This window comes from Molossus molossus, unplaced genomic scaffold, assembly GCF_014108415.1.
Source record: "Molossus molossus isolate mMolMol1 unplaced genomic scaffold, mMolMol1.p scaffold_m16_p_9, whole genome shotgun sequence".
NCBI lineage: Eukaryota > Metazoa > Chordata > Mammalia > Chiroptera > Molossidae > Molossus > Molossus molossus.
In genome coordinates this window covers 27,750,206-27,772,769 of record NW_023425403.1, presented here as the reverse complement: position 1 = coordinate 27,772,769, position 22,564 = coordinate 27,750,206, and the positions used below count along the sequence as shown (strand labels likewise).

Below are 22,564 nucleotides of genomic sequence, written 5' to 3'. Positions count from 1 at the left end.
ATAAGGAGCCATTCTATCTTGGTTCTTCCAATATCATCTTCCTTTCTATGATAAGCTACATCTTAAGGCACATCATCCACTATTTTTAGTTTCTTTCTAAATGATCTGTTCATGGGTGTAAGTCCCATGAATATGCTGATGGCTCACATATTCTAGATCCCTTGTCCTCAGAGATCCTGACCTATATAACTGGGCACTTACCTCTAATGAATGACTCAGAACCACCAAAATAACATACAAAGACTGCTTCAAAATTTCCCGTTTTCTCCTTTCCAAAACATTTGCTTATTTCAATATCTGTTAATAAGTTGTGATATTCAAAAATCTAAAAATAATTCTTACCATTTTCCTTTCTCTCAATCTTAATAAATTGCTGTAATTATTGAGAATCATCTCCCAAATATCACTATACTGATGTTCCCTCTGATATATTATTCATTCATTTTTAAGATAAGTTTTATTACCCATACTGCATAAATTAATGTAAGATATGGTTTGCTACACTGATCATAAAATCCCAACTCTCACATCATGGTTACATGACAAGACTCTTTCCTACATATCCTATGCTCGTTACTTCCTGGACTTCTTCCCCTGACTCCTTGTCCTTTAGCCTCCTTGCATTTTACTTTCTTTTCCTCATGCCTCATACGTATTTCCTTATAGTCCTAGCTATTTCTTTTGTTTTCATTTTTATCCCCCTTCCCCCACAATCTCCTTGTTCCAGTCTGTTGAGTTTCTCAAGTTTCTTGCTATCCAAGTATCACTCACTTGCTTATCCTAAAAAGTATTCAACAAGTTCTTTACGTGACCAAATTTATTCCTTCTCTTTAGGTCACAACAAAATTATTTCATAGACCATTTTATTAGAAAGTTTCTTCTCCCCACGTATTCCCCATTTGTCTCTTTCTGGGCACCTACCATGAGACATTTATATTTTGTTTATTCTATGGCCACTTTTTAATTTCCTCTCTAATGGACTAATATAAGATATTTAGGACTGATCTATCTTATTAACCATTGGTAAGGCAAACACCCACAACCCTACAACACAGTCAATGCTTGTTGCATATTTTTAAATTAATAAATACCTTTCCCCTCAAGGTTCTAGTATACCCCAGGAAGTCATTATCAACAAACACTTTATCTCTAGATTATAACATCGAATATAGAAATATTAAGCACATTTTCTACACTACCAAATCCTCATTTTATTTAATAAGCTTTAAATAAGCACATATATTTTAATAAAAATCTTCTCACTCAAGTTATATTTCATGTGATTATGTATCAAAGTCTAAGACAAATTTCCTAAGAAAAAATATAAATTTGATAAAAACAACACCTTACATTGCTTGAGGATTCATAATGCATGCAGTTCCTGGACAGAAACAATTATAGTTGTCATCATATGTTAATCCCAGACTAATTCCAAGCAACTGTGCCATAACAACTGAAAATGCTTCTAAAGTTATCTTCTTTGGATACTAAATACAAAAAATCAAAATGTTGTCTAAGTTATTTCTTTACCCCTTTGATAATTTCAATAAATAATAATTTGTGTGGATACTACCTAAATGCAAATACAAATTTAAGAAAATAGTATTTCAAAGCTCAATATATTCTTAGAAATATGAAAAACAAAAAATATTGGTAAATTTTGGTGGGTTTTATTTGGAAATAGAATTTTTAATCCAAATGGCACTGACATGTAATAAGATAAAATTCATGCTGTTTTGTTTTTATTATGTTACTGATTTAAATTCAAATAACTTTAAACATTTTTGAGAAGAATAAGCATTGTTTCAGTCACCATATTATTTTTTCACTAAACAACTGGAAAATAATAAAAATATTCTGTTTTGTTTTGTTTTGTTTTGTTTTGTTTTGTTTTGTTTTGTTAATCCTCACCAGAAGATATTTTTCCATTGTCTTTTAGATAGAGTGAGAGGGAGAGAGGGAGGGAGAGAAACAGTAACATTGATATGAGGGAGACACATTGATTGGTTGCCTCCCATAGGATTCCAACTGGGGCCAAGGATCAAACCTGCAACCCAGGTATGTACCCTTGATTGGGAATGGAACCTAAGATATTTTGGTCTGTGGGGCTACACTCTAACCGCTAAGCCAGACAAGCCAGTGCAACAAATTCTTAATAGTTGAATAAGCAATCAGTTTTGACTTCAGAAATAGTTTTAGGGAAAAAAGTCAAATACTATAAACCTTACAAGCAGCATTTCTTTTGTCTTAAAAAAAGAAAAAAGAAAAAAAAACGTAAAATCTTGAGAAGCAGTAGTGTTAGGAAGACACAAACCTCTGACAATCAATGATTTTTCACTATCTGCATAGTTTTCTCCTTTTCCATAACGTCATAGAGTTGGAATCATATGGTATTTAGCCATTACATATTGGCTTCTTTCACTAATGACTTAAATTTTCTCCATGTCTTTTAATGACTCAATTGCTCATTCTTTAATCACTGAATAATATTTTTTAATATAGATTTACCCGTTTGTTTATCCATTCACCTACTAAACGGCATCTTGGTTGCTTCTAATTTGGGGCAATTTTGAATAAAGCTGCTCTAAAAATTCATGTGCAGGTTATTGTGTGGGTGTAATTTTCCAACCCATTTAGGTAAATGCCAAACAGAACGATATCTGGATCATATGGTGAGAGTATAACAAATTTTGTAAGAAATTGGCAAATCATTTTCCAGTGACTGCACCATTTTGCATTCCCATCAACAATGAATGAGAATTCCTGTTTCTTCACAGCATTTGCTGTTGTGTATTTCCCTTCCAGTACAATGCTGAATAGGGGTGGTAAGCTACATTTTTGCCCTGTTCAGATCTTAATGGAAAAGCAGTTAGTTTCTCACCAAAAAGTAGTGATATTAGCTATATAGGCTTTTTTTTGTAAATGTTCTTTATCAAGTGAGAAAGTTCCCTTCTATTCCTAGTTTGCCATATTTTTTAATCATAAATGGTGTTGGTTTTTATCAAATGCTTTTTTGGAAATAATTTATATGATCATATGATTTTTCTTCTTTATCTATTGATGAAATAGATTGCATTAAATGATTTTCAAATGATAAACCAGCCTTAAAAATATGAAATAAATTTTATGTATAAATATCAAAAAAAGATATCAACTATTTTTTTCATATCACACTAAAATATACAGTAAATAAACTTAAAAATTCCCTGGAGGTATTCAAAAGCAGACTTAATCAGGAAGAGGAAAGAATCAGTCCTAAAGACAGGTCATTTGGAATCACTGAGTCAAGGACAGAAAGAAAAAAGAATGAAAAATATAAATAGAGCCTATGGGCACTGACAAGCAGACCAATATATGGATTATGAGAGTCTCCTAAAGGGGCAGACAGCTTAACTGAAGAAGTAATGCTCAAAAAAGCCAGAAACCTGAGGCAGGAAACAAACACAGAGATTCAAAAATCTCAATGAACTTCAACTAGGTTAAAGCCAAAAAGAAGCATAAAAAGACACATTACAATCAGACTATCATAAACCAAAGACAGAGAATCTTTAAGGCAGCCAAAGAAAAGTGACTTGTCACATAGGGTTATGCGTCACTTAATGACTGGGATACATCCTGAGAAATGCATTGTTGGGCAGTTTCATGCATTTGTGTGAACATCATGGAGGACTCTTACAGAAACCTAGATGCTACAGCTTACTACACACCCAGGCTAAATGGCATAGCCGATTGCTCCTAGGCTACAAACCTGTACAGCATGTTACTGTACTGAATACTGTCGATAATATGTTTAAATATACAAATACCATATCTAAACATAAAAAGGCACAGTAAAAATATAGTATAAAGCATAGAGAGCACTTACCATGAATGTAGCTTGCAGGACTGAAGCGGCTTGTGGGAGTCAGTGAGTGAGTGGTGACTGAATGTGAAGGCACAGAATGTTACTGTACTCTACTGTAGATTTTATAAGCACTATACACTTAGGTTACAATAAATTTATAAAAGTATATTGTTTCTTCAATAAGAAATTAACCTTAGATTACTTTAGCATTTTTACTTTATAAATTTTGAAAAATTTTAATACCACTTAGCTTAAAAACAAACACATTGTACCGTTGTACAAAAATAACTTCTTTGTATTCTTATTGCATGTGCTTTTTTATTTGAAAGCTTTTTTGTTTTTTGTTTTTTAATTTTTAAGCTTTCTGTGTAAAATGAAGACAGGAGCACCACGTTTGTTGAGCCCTACACAGGCTCAGGATCATCAATATCTCTGTTTTCACCTCCACATCTTGTCCTACAAGAAAGTCATCAGGAACTAGAGCATGCTTGGAGCTGTCATCTCCTCTGATAACAATGCCTTCTTCTGGAATACTGCCTGAAGGACCTGCTTGAGGTGTCAATCTTTTCAAAAATATGTTCATGATAGTATGTTGCTTTGTTTCCTTTTTCATCACAGATTTGCTTATTAGCAGATAGTGCACTATAAACATTCCTTAGACCAATTTTACTCTCCTCAAACTATTCCAAAAAAATTCAAGAGGAATACTTCTAAGTTCTTTTTATGAGACCAGAATAATCCTAATCCCAAAACCAGATAAAGACACTACAAAAAAAACCCACAAAACTACAGGCCAATATCCCTGATGAATGTAGATGCAAAATTCCTAGACAAAATGTTAGCAAATCAGATCCAGAAATATATTTTTAAAAATTATACACCACAAGTAAATTGGATTTATCCCATGGATGCAAGGCTGGTATAATATTGGCAAATCAATAAATGCGATTCACCACAGAAACAAAATGAATGTTAAAAATCATATGATCATATCAATACATGCTGAAAAAGCATTTGACAAAATTCAGCACCCATTTTTTATTAAAAACTCTCAGCCCAATGGACATAGACAACAATGCTGGGGGAGGGGAGGTTGGGAGGAGAGTGTCAACGCTTTCTAGTTCCCACCATGTCATCTCATAGGATAAAAGATCTCTCTTCCTTACAGATTATATGTACTTTCTTTCCTTGAAATGGATATTAACTTTCAAAATAGTATATAACTTCTGAAGAAATGAGAATAAAATGCATACCAGAGCAATTCCTGCACCAAGCTTTGCATCGCATGCCATTCCATGATATGTTGCTCCCACATAATTAGGATAATCTCTATAACTAAACAATAAATTATTGTTGATAATTACATTTTAAAGTATTGTTAACTTAATGACCTTTTAAGAATTGGATTTCTCAATAGAGCTACGTTTTCTTTAAAACATGAATATTCCATATCATGTCCAATGCATTTAATTATTTTGTGTTTGAGTAATCTCCCATAGTTTCTAAACAGTTAGATCTAACAAATATTTTAACATTACTTAACACACATTCCAGAACCCAACAGTGCCTAATCCTTCCAAAAAATGTCACCACTGGATGGATATAATTCTAGGATGTAAAAGTCAGAATAGTTTACTGCCACGATTTGCACATAGCAAACCCTTAAAGTATGTAAAAATGTTGGATTGGAGGACAAATAGAGACAGAATATGTAATAGACTCACTAAGAAAAAGCGAGATAGGATGTATAAACTATTCTCACTTGTTTTAGCCCTTAGTTAATGTTGCTTCTAGATTCCTAAACCTGACCTTAGATTCCACAGGTGACACCAATAGATTTAGAAATATAATCCATACTGCTTAAGACTTCAGAATTGTTTTTCTCCATCTAAAATAATTAAATTATTAAAACAAAAATCTATATATAGATTCTCAAAAGGTATAGTGTAAGTAATTAAATAGCTATCACTTAGGTTAATGTAGGAATACCAGAAGGTAACCACATTACTATTTTAATGTTTTACATTGTAACCAGCTTTATATGCAATTATTGCCTTCTATTAACTTATTTATAATTAATTTAATGTTAAAATGATAATTTCAGTTTTTTGCATTTAAGAAATCTATGTCAGAGGCCCATGTTTATTCCTAGACTTTATATTTTTCCAGTTCATTACATTTCCATAGGAAAATAGTCCACTCTGAAAATAATGGCCTAATATGGTTTATCATATTACCTTGTTACCTGATTTTTTTTATTTTGCACTTTGCCAAAACTGTACTCATACCCCTTTTTAGTCATTATATATAACATTTTGTGTATAATTTTTTTTTATCCTCACCCGAGGACATTTTTCCATTTTTTGTACAGATAGAGGGGAGGGAGAGAGAGGAAGAGACAGAGAGAGAGAAACATCAATGTGAAAGGGACACATCGAGTGGCTGCCACCGCATGACCAACCAGGGCCCCAGGGCCGGGGACAAACTGCAACCGAAGTATGTGCCCTTAGCAGGAACCGAACCCGGGTCTCTCCGGACCGCAGGCCGATGCTCTAACCGCTGAGCCAAACAGGCCAGGGCTTTTTTTTTTTATTGTGAATCTAATTAACATATCATTTATTTTTATTTTTATTTTTTATTTTTTTTGTGTGGTATGTGCCCCTAGAGGGAACCAAACCCAGGACTCTCTGGTCCGCAGGCTGACGCTCAACCGCTGAACCAAACTGGCCAGGGCACATTTTGCGTATAATTTTGATAGCTAATATATCAAATGATTTAATAAACCTTATACCGATACAAATAAGATACTTACATTAATAAGAATGCCAAATCATGGGACCTATGAGACAAAAAATTTTTTTTCCATGACACAAATCTTTGTAGTATTTCATTAGCATCCCCACTAGATAAAATCTTATTTTGATCTGACCAGAGCTCCAAATATGTTAGCATAATAGTCACTTTCAGCTGGGAAAACATCTGAAAGCACAAGATACATGATATACAGTTTAGGTAACCACAAATATAACATTAGATCTCTATACATAATGCTAATATATTCCATTTACTGTTATTTGGAGATGAAATTCATTGGTGGTGAAACTGGTTGGTGAAGTTATACTTATTATAAAAATGTAAGTGCTATTTACACAAACAATGTTGTTACATTAATAAGAATACTTCTCATTTAAAATATGAAACATAAACACTTACAGTGTTGATAACACCAATGATATAAACAACTTTCTCAGCTGCGACAGCCACTTCAGAGCCCATATACTCATACTGAAAGACAAATTCTCTTTCTTAATCACTAATGAAAATCACTGTTACCACATTTTAAATACATATAAAATGTTTCCAAAAGTGCTTAAGTGAAAGGACAAAAGAAGATTAAGGTTTATCAAATGCTTAATAAATTTTAGTTATAAGCCTAGGGCCTTTACATATTAATCAATAATATAATAATCAGGTTATGGTTATCTTCCAGTTACACATATAGAAATTAAGGGTCAAAAGTTAAGAAGCCAAGATTGTATAAGGGTAAGAACCAGAACTCAAATTTCTAATTAAACCTCTAAGACTTCTGGACTAACATAGAACTCTGACTACTATAATAGTGAACAATTTTAAGAATATGTCCTCACTTAAAGGGACAAAAATCATAAAATTTTCTCTAAAATTTCTTCTTATTGAGTGTTCACACACATTTCTAGCTATTTTTGAAAAGCATAAAAAGTAGCAATTTGAGATTTTCAATCATTTCCAGCAGGTCTGCATAAGATTACTGACAGAAAAAAAAATGCAATGGTTTGAGTTCTCTGATACAGAAAAAAGAGATGCTGTTCCCCTAGGTCTTTGGAGACTATTTGCACTTTGCTATTTACATGTATCTGACCTTTCCCATAAACCACACTGTATATTTACAAAATGCAGCATGTGTGTAGTATGAGTAAAGGTGGTCTTTTATAAGGCTAAATATATGAAAAGCAAGACAAAAGAAATAAAATATGATTGTGGAAATGTGTCTGCATATGTCAATAATCACAAATTATTAATAGCCCAAATGACAAAGACTGTATAAAAATTAACTCCATGCAAATTATCTATATATATTTTCTTTTTCTTTATTGATTTTAGAGAGAGAGGAAGGGAGAGAGAGAGAAAAATATCGATGAGAGAGAACATCATTGGCCACCTCCTGCATGCCCCCGAACTAGAGATCAGGCGCACAACCTGGGCATGTGCCCTGACAGGGAATTGAACCAGCAACCTCTTGGTGCATGGGTCAATGCTCAGCCATTGAGCCACACTGGAAGGGCGCAAATTACATTTTTAAAACACTTATATTACAAAGACATATACATATTAAGAATCAAATAATTAAAATATATATCAGTAAATTACTAAACCAAAAGGAGATATCATATGATATGATATAATTAATATAATAGTCACATTAATATAAAAATGTTTAAGACAAAAATTAAACATAATATTTATCAATAATTGATAAATATTTAATTGATCAGAAAAATGGAAGCATTCTAAACTTGCTGGTAACTAATAGCATAACAACAAAATGTATAAAATAAACTGTAACAGAATTATAAATAGAAATTAACAATCATAGTAAGGGCTTTTTACACAGTTCTTTTTTATTTATTTATTTATTTATTTATTTTTTATCCTCACCCGAGGATATTTTTCCATTTTTTGTACAGATAGAGTGGGAGGGAGAGAGAGAAAGGGAGAGAGAGTGAGAAACATCGACGTGAAGGGACACATCGAGTGGCTGCCACCCGCACGACCAACCAGGGCCGGGGACAAACTGCAACCGAAGTACGTGCCCTTAGCGGGAACCGAACCCGGGTCTCTCCGGACCGCAGGCCAACGCTCTAACCGCTGAGCCAAACTGGCCAGGGCTACACAGTTCTCTTAATCATTAATAAATCTAGGCTGGCTTGCTGTCATGATGGTGGGGATAGGTAAATGCTGTGCTCACATTTTCCCACAAGCACATCAAAATTACAAGCAAACTGCAGACCATCAAAAAGAACCAACTGAAGACTAGCTGAACAGAAGTCCTATAACTAAGTATAAAAAGAGGAAGTCACAACAAAACTAATGATAAGCACCGAGATGCTGAACAGGATGATTCCACAATCAAGGTCCTCTCTGAGGAGCGAGGGTTTGCAGCCTCACAGCAACGTCCCCAGTCCAGGTCTCCAGGGCCAGGAAGAGAAGTCTCCATAAAATTTGGCTTTGAAAACCCATGGGGATTACAGCTGAGTGAAAGGAAAATCAGATGGAGACCTAGAGGCTGCAGGTTTCAAAGGGACCAGGCAAAGGCTCACTCACAAATTAATTCTTTCTGAACTCAGCACTAGAACAGCAACTTGAAAAGTGCCAGATACATGAAAGGAAGAGCTGAATTAAGTAGCTTCAGGGTGAACATTGGAGGGTCAGGGGCTAAGCTCTCTCTGGGGGCAAACACTATTGTTCCTTTGTTGAGCTCTTTCTCTACCCAGCCAGCAGGCATACCCAGGTGCCATATCTAACCTCTCCATTAAGTTGGCTAACACCCTCTGCCTCACCCTGATGATTCCCTGACTCCCCACCCCACCAGACTCATACACCCTGCCTGGACCTTTCCCAGCAGTTTTCCCACATAAGAAGTTATCCTTGGCTTACACTGCAGACTTTCTTAAAATCTTTCAAAGGTGCAGAAACCTCAAACAAGCAGCAGCTCACTTTGGGCATGTCCTTTACCTTGTGCTAAGCAGCCTCAAACCCAGCCTTAGATCACAGCCTGGCCAACCCCAGGTACCTCCAGGCACATCAAAGGTGGCAATCAAATGCAGATTACTTTGTACATCCCACCAGGTGGCCCCAGCTGACTTTGGCCTGCCCAAAAATCCCTCTAATGAGGTCCCAGAATCAACACACCCAGTGGCTGGCTTTAGACCACACCAGAGCACCACCCAACCAGCTCCAAAAAAGACACACCCAAAGGGCAGACACAGCAGGCACCAGAGCCCTGTTAAAGCAAATCCCATTTTGTAGGGATGGTCCTTGAACTACAGCCAATCTGCTGTAGTCATGATCATTCCTCAAAGCCAGTTAGCTTGAAGGTCAATCCCACCCACTGACAAGCCAACAGCAACTGAGAATTAACTCCAACAAGAAGGCACACATAACCCATGAAAGGGAAACCCCTGGAACACATGGTTCGGGTGACCATAGAGACTTGCCAGTGGGCACCACAGGACACATACTACATAAACCCACTCTGCCAAGACGAGGAGACCTAGCTGATATACCTAAAACATATAAGCAAATGCAGGGAGTCTGCTAGTTCAAGGAGAAAAAGAAATGTGTACCCAAAATAAAAACAGAACAAAATTACAGAGAAATAATTAAACAACATGAAGAAAAGCAATCTATCACATAAAGAGTTCAAAACACTAAAGGAAGAATAGATGAACTCAGTGAGAACTTCAACAAAAAGACAGGAAAGAAAAAATGATGATAGAAAACAAGCAAAACCAAAAAAGAACCAGTGAGACATGAAGAATACAATAACTAAAAATGAAGAATATATTAGAGGGAATAAACAATAATTTAGATTACATCAGTGATCTGGAAGACAAGGTCCCAGAAAACACCCAATCAAACCATCAGGAAAAAAAAAACAATTTTACAAAAAAAAAAGGATAGATTAAGGAACCGCTGGGACCACATCAAACATATCAACATTCATATCATAGGGATACCAGAGGAAAAATAGAGAGAGCAAGGACTGAAAAGCTTTTGGAAAAAAAATATGACAGAAAACTTTCTTAACCTGGCAAAGGAAATAGACACACAAGACCAGGAAGTGCAGAGGGTCTAAAACAAGATGAACTGAGAGGCTCACACCAAGACATATCATAATTAAAATGCTAAAGGATAAAGGCAAAGAGAAAATTTTAAAGCAGTGAGAGAAAATCAGTTAGTTACAGAGTAAATCAAACTGTCAGCTGATTTCTCAACAGAGAGTTTGCAGGGCAGAGAGACTGGCATAAAATGTTCAGTTACGAAAAACAAAGACCTATAACTAAGATTGCTCTACCCAATAAGGGTATTACTAGAATCAAAAGAGAGATAAAGACTTTCCTAGACAAGAAGAAAAATAAACAAGTTCATCACTTCTAAACCCATATCACAAGAAATGTTAAAGAGCCTTCTTTAAGAAAAATATACAAGATTAAATATATATATATATATTTTATATATATATATATTAAGGATTATAAGAAATAACCTTTTTAGCCCACTAACATGGCAAGGGAAACTTTACTAAACATCTGCTCTTATTTTCATCCTGCAGTGATCTTTTAAAACCCCCAAGGCACACTGATCATCCCTAGCTCAGATCGTCTTATATACCTCAATCCCCTTTTCTGTCTCTGAGACTCTGATGCATGTAGCATCTCTAACGTTCTCATGTATGTGAGGTTAAAAATGTATATTATTAAATTTGGTAATTTTCTCTTGCTGAAGAAAGAAAATATAGGAAAGAAAGAAATTCTCTCTGACAAGGGCAAACACTTAGTAAAAGGCAGTGGTTCAACCAAGGATAAATCTAGAACAAAAGTTAAAAGCAAAAATAGGAAGATCATGTTTAATCACAAGAGGAAATTGAAGGGTACACACAGACACACATGCACAAAAGAAGTAAAAAATAAATAAAGACAAACATAGAGAGGTGAGTAAAAATTGTAGAGACTTTAGGATGTGTTCTAATTTAAGCAACCATCAACTTAAAATAGAGAGCTAAAAACAGCTTTCTGACGATTCCAAAATGTCGGTGGAGTGAACGGAATCTACACAGACCATCTCCCAGAACCAAACTGGAATTACAACTATAACACAGACAAATCGACGGGAAAAAGCAACAGAAAAGCTTGGAGAACCATATAACCAGGGACACTGACTCAATCCTGGTAGGCTTTCGAAGGCGTGAGACGGGGGCTGGGAGGCCACAGTCAGCAGCTCGGAAGCAGCCTCAGCTGGGAGCAGCGCCCTCGGGTTACACTCCCAGGCGGCTCCACAGCACAGAGCCAGGACAGAGGCTAAAAAAGCCACAGCCACTCACCTTTGGCTCCAGCAGAGGGAGGGCAGACTGGACTGGAACTGTGTGGGGACACTCAGGATCTGGAGGGCACTCAGAGCTTTTGCTGAGTGGCAGCTTCACAGGACAGTGGCCATATTGCTCCTTCCCAGGGCTCTGGGGAGAGGCGGCAGCCCCTCCCTTGGAGATCCAACCCCACCCTGTCGGTCATTGTAGTGCTAATTAAAGCTCATTAACAACCAGCATCTGCCCCACCCTCGTGAAATCCCCTTATGCTGAACACCTGAGGGAGTTTTTCAATCAACTGACAACCCAAAACTCATCAAATAACCTGGACTGCTAGCCTCCAGGCAGAAAGCTACAGGATAACAGTACCTTTCCTGGGCAAGCAACTCTAACCAGGAAAGTAAGGCTTGACAGTGGAGTTTCACATGGCTCCTCCCTCACTCATCTAAACCCAGAAGAGGGAGCCACAAACAGCAGAACACTAACACCTACAGGGAAAACTTGACAGGCTCCAAAACCCACTGTGATAGCCAAAATGGTGAAACACAGAAACAGAAGCCAAATGAAAGAGCAAGAGACCTTCACCGAAGATGATATCAATGTGGAGCAATTAGCTCTAACAGAGCTAGAATTCAGAACTATGATCTTGAAAAGGGACAACAGCATGAGTAAGGACATAGAGACACTAAAAATAAGCCAATTGGAAATTAAAAAACCATCAAGAAGAGATAAAAAATGACATATCAGAAATGAAAACACATTGGAAGGTTTAAAAAGCAGAGGAGAGGAATCTGAGGACTGGGTCAGTGAATTAGAAGACAAGGTAGAAAAAAATCAACCAATCAGAAAAACAAAAGGAAAAAACGATTAAAAAAACAGGAAGACAGCTTAAGAGAACTGTGGGACAACTGGAAACATAATAATATTCGCATCATAGAGTCCCCGAAGAGGAAGAAAATGAGCAAGGGATAGAGAATATGTTCAAAAGAATAGTGACAGAAAACTTCCCTAATTTGGTGAAGGAAGAAGGCATTCAAGTTCAAGAAGCACAGAGAGTCCCAAGTAGGAAGAACCCAAGCAGGCCCACACCAAGACACATACTAATTAAAATGCCAAAAACTAAAGACAAAGAGAGAATCCTAAAAGCAGCAAGAGATAAGAAACAGGTTACTTACAAAGGAAACCCCATAAGGCTCTCAGCTGACTTCTCACAAGAAACACTACAGGCCAGAAGGGAATGGCATGAGGTAATCAAGGTCATGAAAAACAAGAATCTGAATCCAAGACTACTCTACCCAACAAGGCTATCATTCAAAATAGAAGGTCAAATAAAGAGCTTCCTAGACAAAAAAACAAAACAAAAACAAAAAACGGCTAAGGGAATACATTAGCACCAAACCAGCACTGCAAGAACTGTTAAAAGGACTGCTGTAATTAGCAGGAGAAATGGGAAGAAAAATAAAACCACACTAAGCAAAAATGGCAATAAAGAAGTACATATCAATAACCACCTTAAATGTAAATGGTTTGAATGCTCCCATAAAAAGACACAGAGTAGCTGATTAGATAAGAAAGCATGACTCATCTATATGTTGTTTACAAGAGACCCACGGCACAACAAAAGACTCACATAGGTTGAAAGTGAAGGGATGGAAAAAAATTTTCCAAGCAAATGGAAAGCAAAAAAAAAGCTGGGGTATGTGGGAGACTATTTGCATGGCATCCATTTTGTTAAAATCTGCTCTGCCATCGCCTGCCCCAAGGCAGGATATCTCTGCATTCTGCATTTCTTTATCTCTGCATTTTGCATTTCTTTAAGTAACCATTTGCTCAACAATCCAGTCCTTGCTGAACTTTTGTTCCTTTTGTAGTATTTCTTGGAATTGCTTCCAGCAAGCCCGGTGCTTGGCAACAGGTGCTTCTTGCCCTATATATTGTGTGAATTACCCCTGAATAAACGAGACTTGATCAGAGCCCTGTCTTGTCTCCATTTCTCGTGTCTCTTGTCCCTCCTCATCCTCACTCCCCCTCTAGAGTCCTCGTTGCTCAACCTGCGGGACGGGTCAGGGGTAGCAATACTCATATCTCATAAAATAGATTTCAAAAGGAAGGCCATAACTAGAGAAAAAGAAGGCCACTACATAATATTGAAAGGATCTATCCAACAGGAAGATATAACTTTGATAAACATATATGCACCCAATATAGGAGCAACAAAATATATTAAAAATCTTCTGGAGGATTTCAGAGGAGAAATCGACAGCAATACAATCATAGCAGGGGACTTCAACACCCTGTTGACAGCAATAGATAGATCCTCTAGATAAAAACTTGGCAAGGAAAAAAAGACTTTAAATGAAGCAATAGACTAAATGGATTTAATAGATATCTACAGAGAATTACACCCCAAAACTACAGAATACACATTCTTCTCAAGTGCACATGGGACATTTTGAAAGATAGACCACATGATAGGACACAAACTAAATCTCTACAAGTTCAAGAAGGTTGAAATCATATCAAGCATCTTCTCAGATCACAATGGCATGAAACTAGAAACCAATTGCAACAAGAACATGCAAAGACATTTCAACACATGGAGGCTAAATAGCATGTTATTAAACAATGAATGGGTTACGGAGGAGATCAAGGAAGAAATTAAAAATTTCCTGGAAACCAATGAAAATGAACACACAACAACACAAAATCTATGGGATGCAGCGAAAGCAGTTCTGAGAGGGAAGTTCATAGCACTACAGGCCTACCTCAAGAAACAAGAAAAATTTCTAATTGACTGTCTAACCTCACAATTCAAAGAATTAGAAAGCAATCAAAAAGAAAACCCCAAAGCAAGTAGAAGGAAGGAAATAGTAAAGATCAGAGCAGAAATAAATGACATAGAGACCAAAAAAACAATTCAAAGGATCAATGAAACAAAGAGCTGGTTTTTTGAAAAGATAAACAAGATCCATGGACCCTTAGCTAGACTCACCAAGAAACAAAGAGAGAGAACCCAAATACACAAAATCAGAAATAAAAGAGGGGAAGTAACAACCAACACCACAGAAATACAAAAGATCGTTAACAGCTAGTATGAACAACTATATGGCAACAAATTCGACAATCTAAGCGAAATGGACAAATTTCTAGAAACAGTCTCCCAAAACTAGACCGGGAAGAGATAGAAAACTTGAACAGACCAATAACAACTAAGGAAATTGAAGAGGTAATCAAGACTCTACCGGCAAACAAAAGCCCAGGCCCAGATGGCTTCACGGGAGAGTTTTACCAAACATTCAAAAAAGAACTAACACCCATTCTCCTCAAACTTTCTCAAAAACTTCAAGAAGAAGGAAGACTTCCAAATACGTTCTATGAGGCCAGCATAATTCTAATTCCAAAACCAGAAAATGACACTACAAAGAAAGAAAACTACAGGCCAATATCCCTGATGAACATAGACGCCAAAGTCCTGAACAAAATACTAGCAAATCGGATCCAGCAATACATCAAAAAAATTATTAACCATGACCAAGTGAGATTCATTCCAGGGATGCAAGGCTGGCACAATATTCGAAAATCAATAAATGTGATACACCACATAAACAAAATGAACAATAAAAACCACATGATCATATCAATGGATGCTGAAAAAGCATTCGACAAAATCCAGCATTCATTTCTGATAAAAACACTCAGCAATGTGGAAATAGAGGGATCATATCTCAACATAATAAAGGCCATGTATGAAAGACCTACAGCCAACATCATACTCAATGGGCAGAAACTAAAAACATTTCCATTAAGAACAAGAACAAGACAGGGGTGTCCACTTTTGCCACCCTTGTTTAATATAGTACTGGAAGTCTTAGCCACAGCAATCAGACATGAGGAAAAAATAAAAGGGATCCAAATTGGAAAGGAGGAAGTGAAACTGTCATTATTTGCAGATGACATGATATTATACATAGAAAACCCTAAAGACTCCATCAAAATCTACTAGACTTAATAAATGAATTTGGCAAAGTAGCAGGATACAAAATTAACGTCAAGAAATCGACAGCATTCTTGTACACCAATGATGAACTCACAGAAAGAGAAACTGAAAAAACAATCCCATTTACCATCACACCAAAAAAATTAAGATACCTAGGAATAAACTTAACCAAAGAAGTAAAGGACCTATTTGCTAGAAACTACAGGACATTGAAAAAAGAAATAGAGGAAGATATAAAAAGTGGAAGCACATACCCTGTTCATGGATTGGAAGAATTAACATCATTAAAATGTCCATACTACCCAAAGCAATCTATAGATCCAATGCAATCCCCATCAAAATACCAACGACATATTCTACAGTACTAGAACAAATACTTCAAAATTTCAAATATTTTCAAAAAGTCCCCGAATAGCCACAGCAATTTTGAAAAAGAAGGACAAATTAGGTGGGATCACAATACCAGATATCAGGTTATACTACAAAGTGAGTGTAATCAAAAAAGCCTGGTACTGGCACAAGAACAGGTATATAGACCAGTGGAACAGAACTGAAAACCCAGAAATGGACCCAAGGCAATATGCTCAATTAATATTTGAGAAAGGTGGCAAGAGCATACAGTGGAGTAAAGACAGCCTCTTTAAAAAATGGTGTTGCGCCCTGGGCAGTTTGGCTCAGCGGTTGAGCGTCAGCCTAAGGACCAGAGAGGCCCGGGTTCAGTTTCCGCTAGGGGCACGTACCACAAAAAATAATAGTAATAAATAATAATAAAAAAATAAATGCCGTGGGGAAAATTGGACAACTACATGCAAAAAAATTAAGCTAGAACATCAACTTATACCATTACACAAAAATAAACTCAAAATGGATAAAAGACTTAAATGTGACCCGTGAATCCATAAAAATTCTAGAAGAAAATGTAGGCAACAAAATTTCAGACATCATATGCAGCAGAATTTTCACTGATACATCAACTAAGGCAACAGAAACAAAGGAAAAAATGAACACATGGGACTACATCAAACTAAAAAGCTTCTGCACAGCAAAAGAAACAATCAACAAAAATGGAAAAATGTCCTCGGGTGAGGATAAAAAAGAAGTAAAAAAAAAAAAAAGAAAAGAAAAAGAAAAATAATAATAAAAGGAGTTACCTTTAAAAAAAATTTTTTTTCATGCAAAAGAAAAAATTTTAAAAGCTGTAATAACAGTACTTATATCAGATAAAATAGACTTTAAATATTGAGATGATTAAAATCATATCAAGCATCTTCTCCAATAATAACTCTATGAAACTAAAAATTAGTTACCAGAAGGAAACAGAAAAAACATAATACATAAAGGATAAATAACATGCTACTAAACAATGAATGGCTTAACAATGAGATAAAAAAATATATATCAAATATACCTTGACATAAATGAAAATTAAAACACAATGACCCCAAAACTATGGTACAGAGCCAAAGTTGTTCTAGGAGAGAAATTTATAACAATAGAGGCATAACTCACGAATCAATAATCACAAATAAACTACTGTCTGTGCCCATTGGTTATGCACATATGCATATAAGTTCTTTGGTTTATCTCTTCCCATGAGGGGAAGTGGGAGTGAGGAGGAGGGGATTAATGCGGGGAGGGGGGGAACATCTGTAAAAAAAAAAAAAAAAGAATCTCAATCTCAAATAAACAATATAACTACACTTAAAGAAACTAGAAAAAGAACAGAGTCCAAGTTGGGTAGAAATAAGAAAAAAAAATAAAGATCACAGTGAAAATAAACAATGTATAGTCTGAACAAAAACAATAGGAATGATCAATGAAACCAAATGCAGGGTCTTTGAAAAGATAAACAAAATTGATAGACATTTTTCCAGAATCATCAAGGAAAAAAGAGAAGTTTCAAATAAATAAAATCAGAAATGAAAGAGAAGTGATAACTGACACCACAGAAATACAAAAGATTAAATAAAAATAGTATGAATAATTATATGCCAATAAACTAAACAACCTGGCAGGAACAGACAAATTCCTAGAAACATACAATCTTCCAAGACTGAATCAGAAAGAAAAATAAAACCTGAACAAATAACTACTAACAAAATAAAATCAGCAATAAAAAATATCAACAAGCAAAAGCCCTGGACCAGATGGATTCACAGGTGAGTTTACCAAACATTCAAATAATTAATGCCTAGTCTTCTCAAATTATTTTAAAAAAAAAGGAGAGAAGTCTCCCAAAATCATTTTACAAGGCCAGCATTAGCTTGACAACAAAACTGAAGACAGTACAAAAAAAAAGGAAGAGAGAGAGAAAATTACAGATTATTATCCCTGAACATCTATGTAAAATTCCTCGACAAAATATTAACAAAACAAATTTAGCAATACATTGAAAAGATCAGACACCATAATCAAATGGGGTTTTTTTCATGGGATGCAAGGCTGTATCAATATTTGCAAATCCATTAACATGATACACCACATAAAGAAAATGAAAGATAAAAATTATATAATCATATCAATAAATGAAAAAGCATTTTATAAAATCCAACATTCGTTTATGAAAAAAAATCTCAGTATAGTGGAGACAGAGAAAATATACCTCAACATAATAAAGGCCATATATGACAAATCCACAATTAACATCATACTCAACCATGACAAGCTGAAATCTTTTTCTTTAAGATTAGAAACACAAAAAGATTGTCCACTTTCACCTCTTTTATTCAACATAGTATTAGAAAACCTGGCCACAGCAATCAGACAAGAAAAAGAAATAAAAGTCACCCAAATTTCAAGAAAGAAGTAAAACTGTCATTATTTGCAGATGACATAATACTATATACAGAGAACCCTAAAGAATCCACCAAAAAATATTAAAACTAATAAATTCTGTACAGCATAAAAATACAAAATTGATATACAAATATCAATTGTATTATTATACCCCAATAACAAACTAACATAAAGAAAAGTTAAGAAAACAATCCCATTTACAATTGCATCAAAAAGAGTAAAGTATCTTGGAAATAAATTTAACCAAGGAGGTGAAACACCTGTACTCTGAAAACTATGTTATATTAAAGAAAGAAATTGAAGAAGGTACAAATAACTAGAAGGATACACTGTGTTTATGCATTGAAAGAATCAATATCTTAAAATGTCCATACTACCCACAGCAATCTAAAAATTCAATGCAGTTCCTACAAAAATACCAATGGCATTTTCACATGACTAGAATAATTCCAAAATGTATATGAAGCCAAAAAGACAATAGCCAAAGCAACCTTAAGAACAAACAAAGTTGTAGGTATCATGCTACCTGATATTAAACTACTCTCCAAGGTTACCTTAATACAAACATCATGGTACACCATTACATGTAGATTAATGAAACAGAATAGAGATCCCAAAAATAAAATCCATACCTATATGGTTAATTAGTTTATGACTAATGTGGCAAGAACATACAATGGGGTAAAAATTCTCTTAAATAAATGATCTGGGAAAAATGGACAGATACATGAGAACAATGAAACAGGATCACTTTCTTATATGTGTACAAGAATAAACTCAAAATGAATTAAAGACTGAAATTTGAGACCCCCAAACTTAAAAATCCTAGAAAACATAGGCAGTAAACTCTTTGACATCATTCTTCATAATATTTTTTTATACGCCCCCTCAGGGAAGAGAAACAAAAGACAAAATAAATAAATGGGACCGTATCAAACTAAAGAACTTTTGCACGACAAAGGAAGCCATAAAAAATATGAAAATCAACCTTCTGAATGTAAGAAAACATTCACCAGTGATATGGTATGTAAAGTCATACAATTTAACAGAAAAAAAATCCTATTTAAAAATGGGCACAGGACCTGAATAGACACTTCTCCAAAGGAGATATACAGATGGCCCATAGACACATGAAAAGATACTCAGTCACTAATCATCAGAGAAATGCAAATTAAAATCATAATGAGATATTAACTCAGAATGGCTATCATCAACAGATGAATAGCCACTATGGAAAACAGTCTGGAGTTTCCTCAAAAAATTAAATCAATCTTGAGAATATCATGCTAAGTGAAATAACTCACAATGAAAAAGAACCATGTCATTTCACTCATCTGTGGAATATAAAACTGAAAGCAACAAATGAACAAACAAGAAAAACAAACAAAAATTCATGGACACAGACAACAGTATGGTGGTTATCACAGGGAAGGGATATAGAGTAAAGGGGCTCAAATATAGAGTGACTGAAGAAGATTTGACTTTGGGTGGTGGGCACACAATGCAATGTACAGAAAATGTATCATAGAGTTGTACACCTAAAACCTATATAATTTTATTAACCAATGTCACCCCAATAAGTTTATTGACAAAATAAATAAAATAAAATACTAGAACTACCATATGAGCCATCAATTCCACTCCTGGGTATATTTATCCAAAGAAATCCAAAACAGCAATTTGAAAAGATACTCGCATGCTTATGTTTATTTCATCATTACTTACAATATCCAAGATATGGAACCAACCTTAGTGTCCATTGATAGATGGACGGTTAAAGATATGGTACATATATATAATGGAATATTACTCAGCCATAAAAAATGGAATCTTGCCATTTGCTACAACATGCATGGACCTAGAGAGTAATATGGAGACTGGACTGGCTGGTGCCCAAAAAGATGGGGGTTGGATGACTGGATAAAGAAAGTGAAGGGATTAGCTAAAGAACATTGATGCATATTCCATGAACACAAATAAATTTGGTGAAGGCCACAGGAGGGGGATCTGGGAGTGGGTGGAGGTGGGAAAAGTGGGGTGGGAAAGGGAGACACTTGCAAGAAATGTCAACAATAAATTTTTTTAATAAATAAAACTAAAAAATATAAGTGAAATAAGTCAGACAAATACAAATACCATTTGATTTCACTTACATGTGGAATCTAAAAAATAATTAAACGAACAAACAAAACAGAAACAAATTTGTAGATACAGAGAACAAATTGATGGTTGCCAACTGGGAGAGAGGTGGGGAAATGAGTAAAAAGGGGGTTGGGATTAAGATGTACAAATTGCTGGTTGAAAATACTATCAAAGGAGCCCTGGCCGGTTCGGCTCAGCGGTTAGAGTGTCGGCCCGCGGTCTAGAGAGACCCGGGTTCGGTTCCCGCTAAGGTCATGTACCTCGGTTGCAGTTTGTCCCCGGCCCTGGTTGGTCGTGTGGGTGGCAGCCACTCGATGTGTCCCTTTCACATCGATGTTTCCCTCTCTCCCTCTCTTCCTCTCTCTCTCTTCCACTCTATCTGTACAAAAAAATGGAAAAATGTCCTCAGGTGAGGATTAAAAAAAAAAGAAAATACTATCAAAGGAATATAAAGTAGTGCATAGGTGTGAACCTTAAGAAAGAGGATACCTACTAAAAAGGGCTCCTGGTGGCTAAATGGGCTCAAATTTTATTTTATTCTTTAAATTATTTTTTCTTTATTTATTTTAGAGAGAGAGGGAGAGAGAAACATCAATAAGAGAGATCATCGATTGGCTGCCTCCTACATGCTCCCCACTGGGGATTTGGCCCACAACCTGGGCATGTCCCCTGAGTGGTAATCAAACTGGTCACCTCTTGGTGCATGGTCAACACTCAACCACCAAGCCCACACTGGCCGGGCTAAGCTCAACTTTTAAAAAGTAGAACCTAGCAGCCATTTCCACACAGGGTCTCTCATGCAAATTGCGCTTCAGAGAAAAGCCTGAACTGCCTGACTACTCTCTAATTCTGCCATCTGAGCTGGCCCTTATAATGGAATTCCTGGAATCCTGTCAACCAATAGGACTGAGGCTTTTATTATCCAATCAGAGCTGTAAGTTCCAACAAACCAGAGTGGCTCTATGCTGATCAATCAGGACAATGCTTTTGGAACAATCAAATTGCAAGGATTTGGAGTCCTCATTTGCATGAGATGGAAAAATTAGGGATGGGCAGGGATTTCTGCCTACAAAAACCAGCTCCCTTCTGGATGGGTCAGCACACTTTCCTTTTCCACTGAAGGCTGCATTTCCCTGGTTGAGCTGAAAAATCTAAGATGTCTTGCTGTAACAGAGCAGAGCAGAGCAGACCAGCACAGTCCAGACAGACTGGCACAGAACTGAGCAGACCAAAGCACAATGGAGCAGATGAGCACAGTGCAAAGCAGACTGGTAAGGAGCAGAGCAGAGAGCAGCCCGTGGAGGAGCAAAACAAATCAGAGCTGTCTAGCTGGGGAGGGGCCAGGCCCCAAAGGCTGCCTGGCACCAGGGCTGTCTCACTGCCATGCTGTTTTCACAGCCGTGATGTATCACAATTAAGCTGTTTGGCACTGAATACAGTTTTCTTCTTCACTGCACCCCAAATTAGAATTCCTGTTGGCATTGAATTGTCATCAATAACCATTGACTGACATAGGGAATACAGTCAATAATATTGTAATAATAATGTATAGTACTAGACTTATTGGGGGATCATTTGTTAAGTTATGTAAATGTCTAATAATTATGCTATATGCCTAAAAATAATATAAAATTGTATGTTAACTGTAATTGAAAAACTCAAG

The 22,564-nt window shown here is 35.9% G+C and overlaps 1 protein-coding gene across 1 annotated transcript in view; it reads right to left on the bottom strand.

Moving 5' to 3' along the window:
- LOC118622328 (A disintegrin and metallopeptidase domain 3-like) overlaps positions 1-22,564 on the bottom strand; it is a 100,002-nt gene that overhangs the window by 38,778 nt on the left and 38,660 nt on the right. The window contains exons 8-11 of the mRNA XM_036249778.1: positions 7,058-7,129; positions 6,657-6,823; positions 5,098-5,179; positions 1,351-1,487 (exon numbers count right to left, since the gene is read on the bottom strand). Coding sequence (XP_036105671.1) covers positions 1,351-1,487; positions 5,098-5,179; positions 6,657-6,823; positions 7,058-7,129 — 458 coding nt within the window. The remainder of the gene's footprint in view (positions 1-1,350; positions 1,488-5,097; positions 5,180-6,656; positions 6,824-7,057; positions 7,130-22,564) is intronic.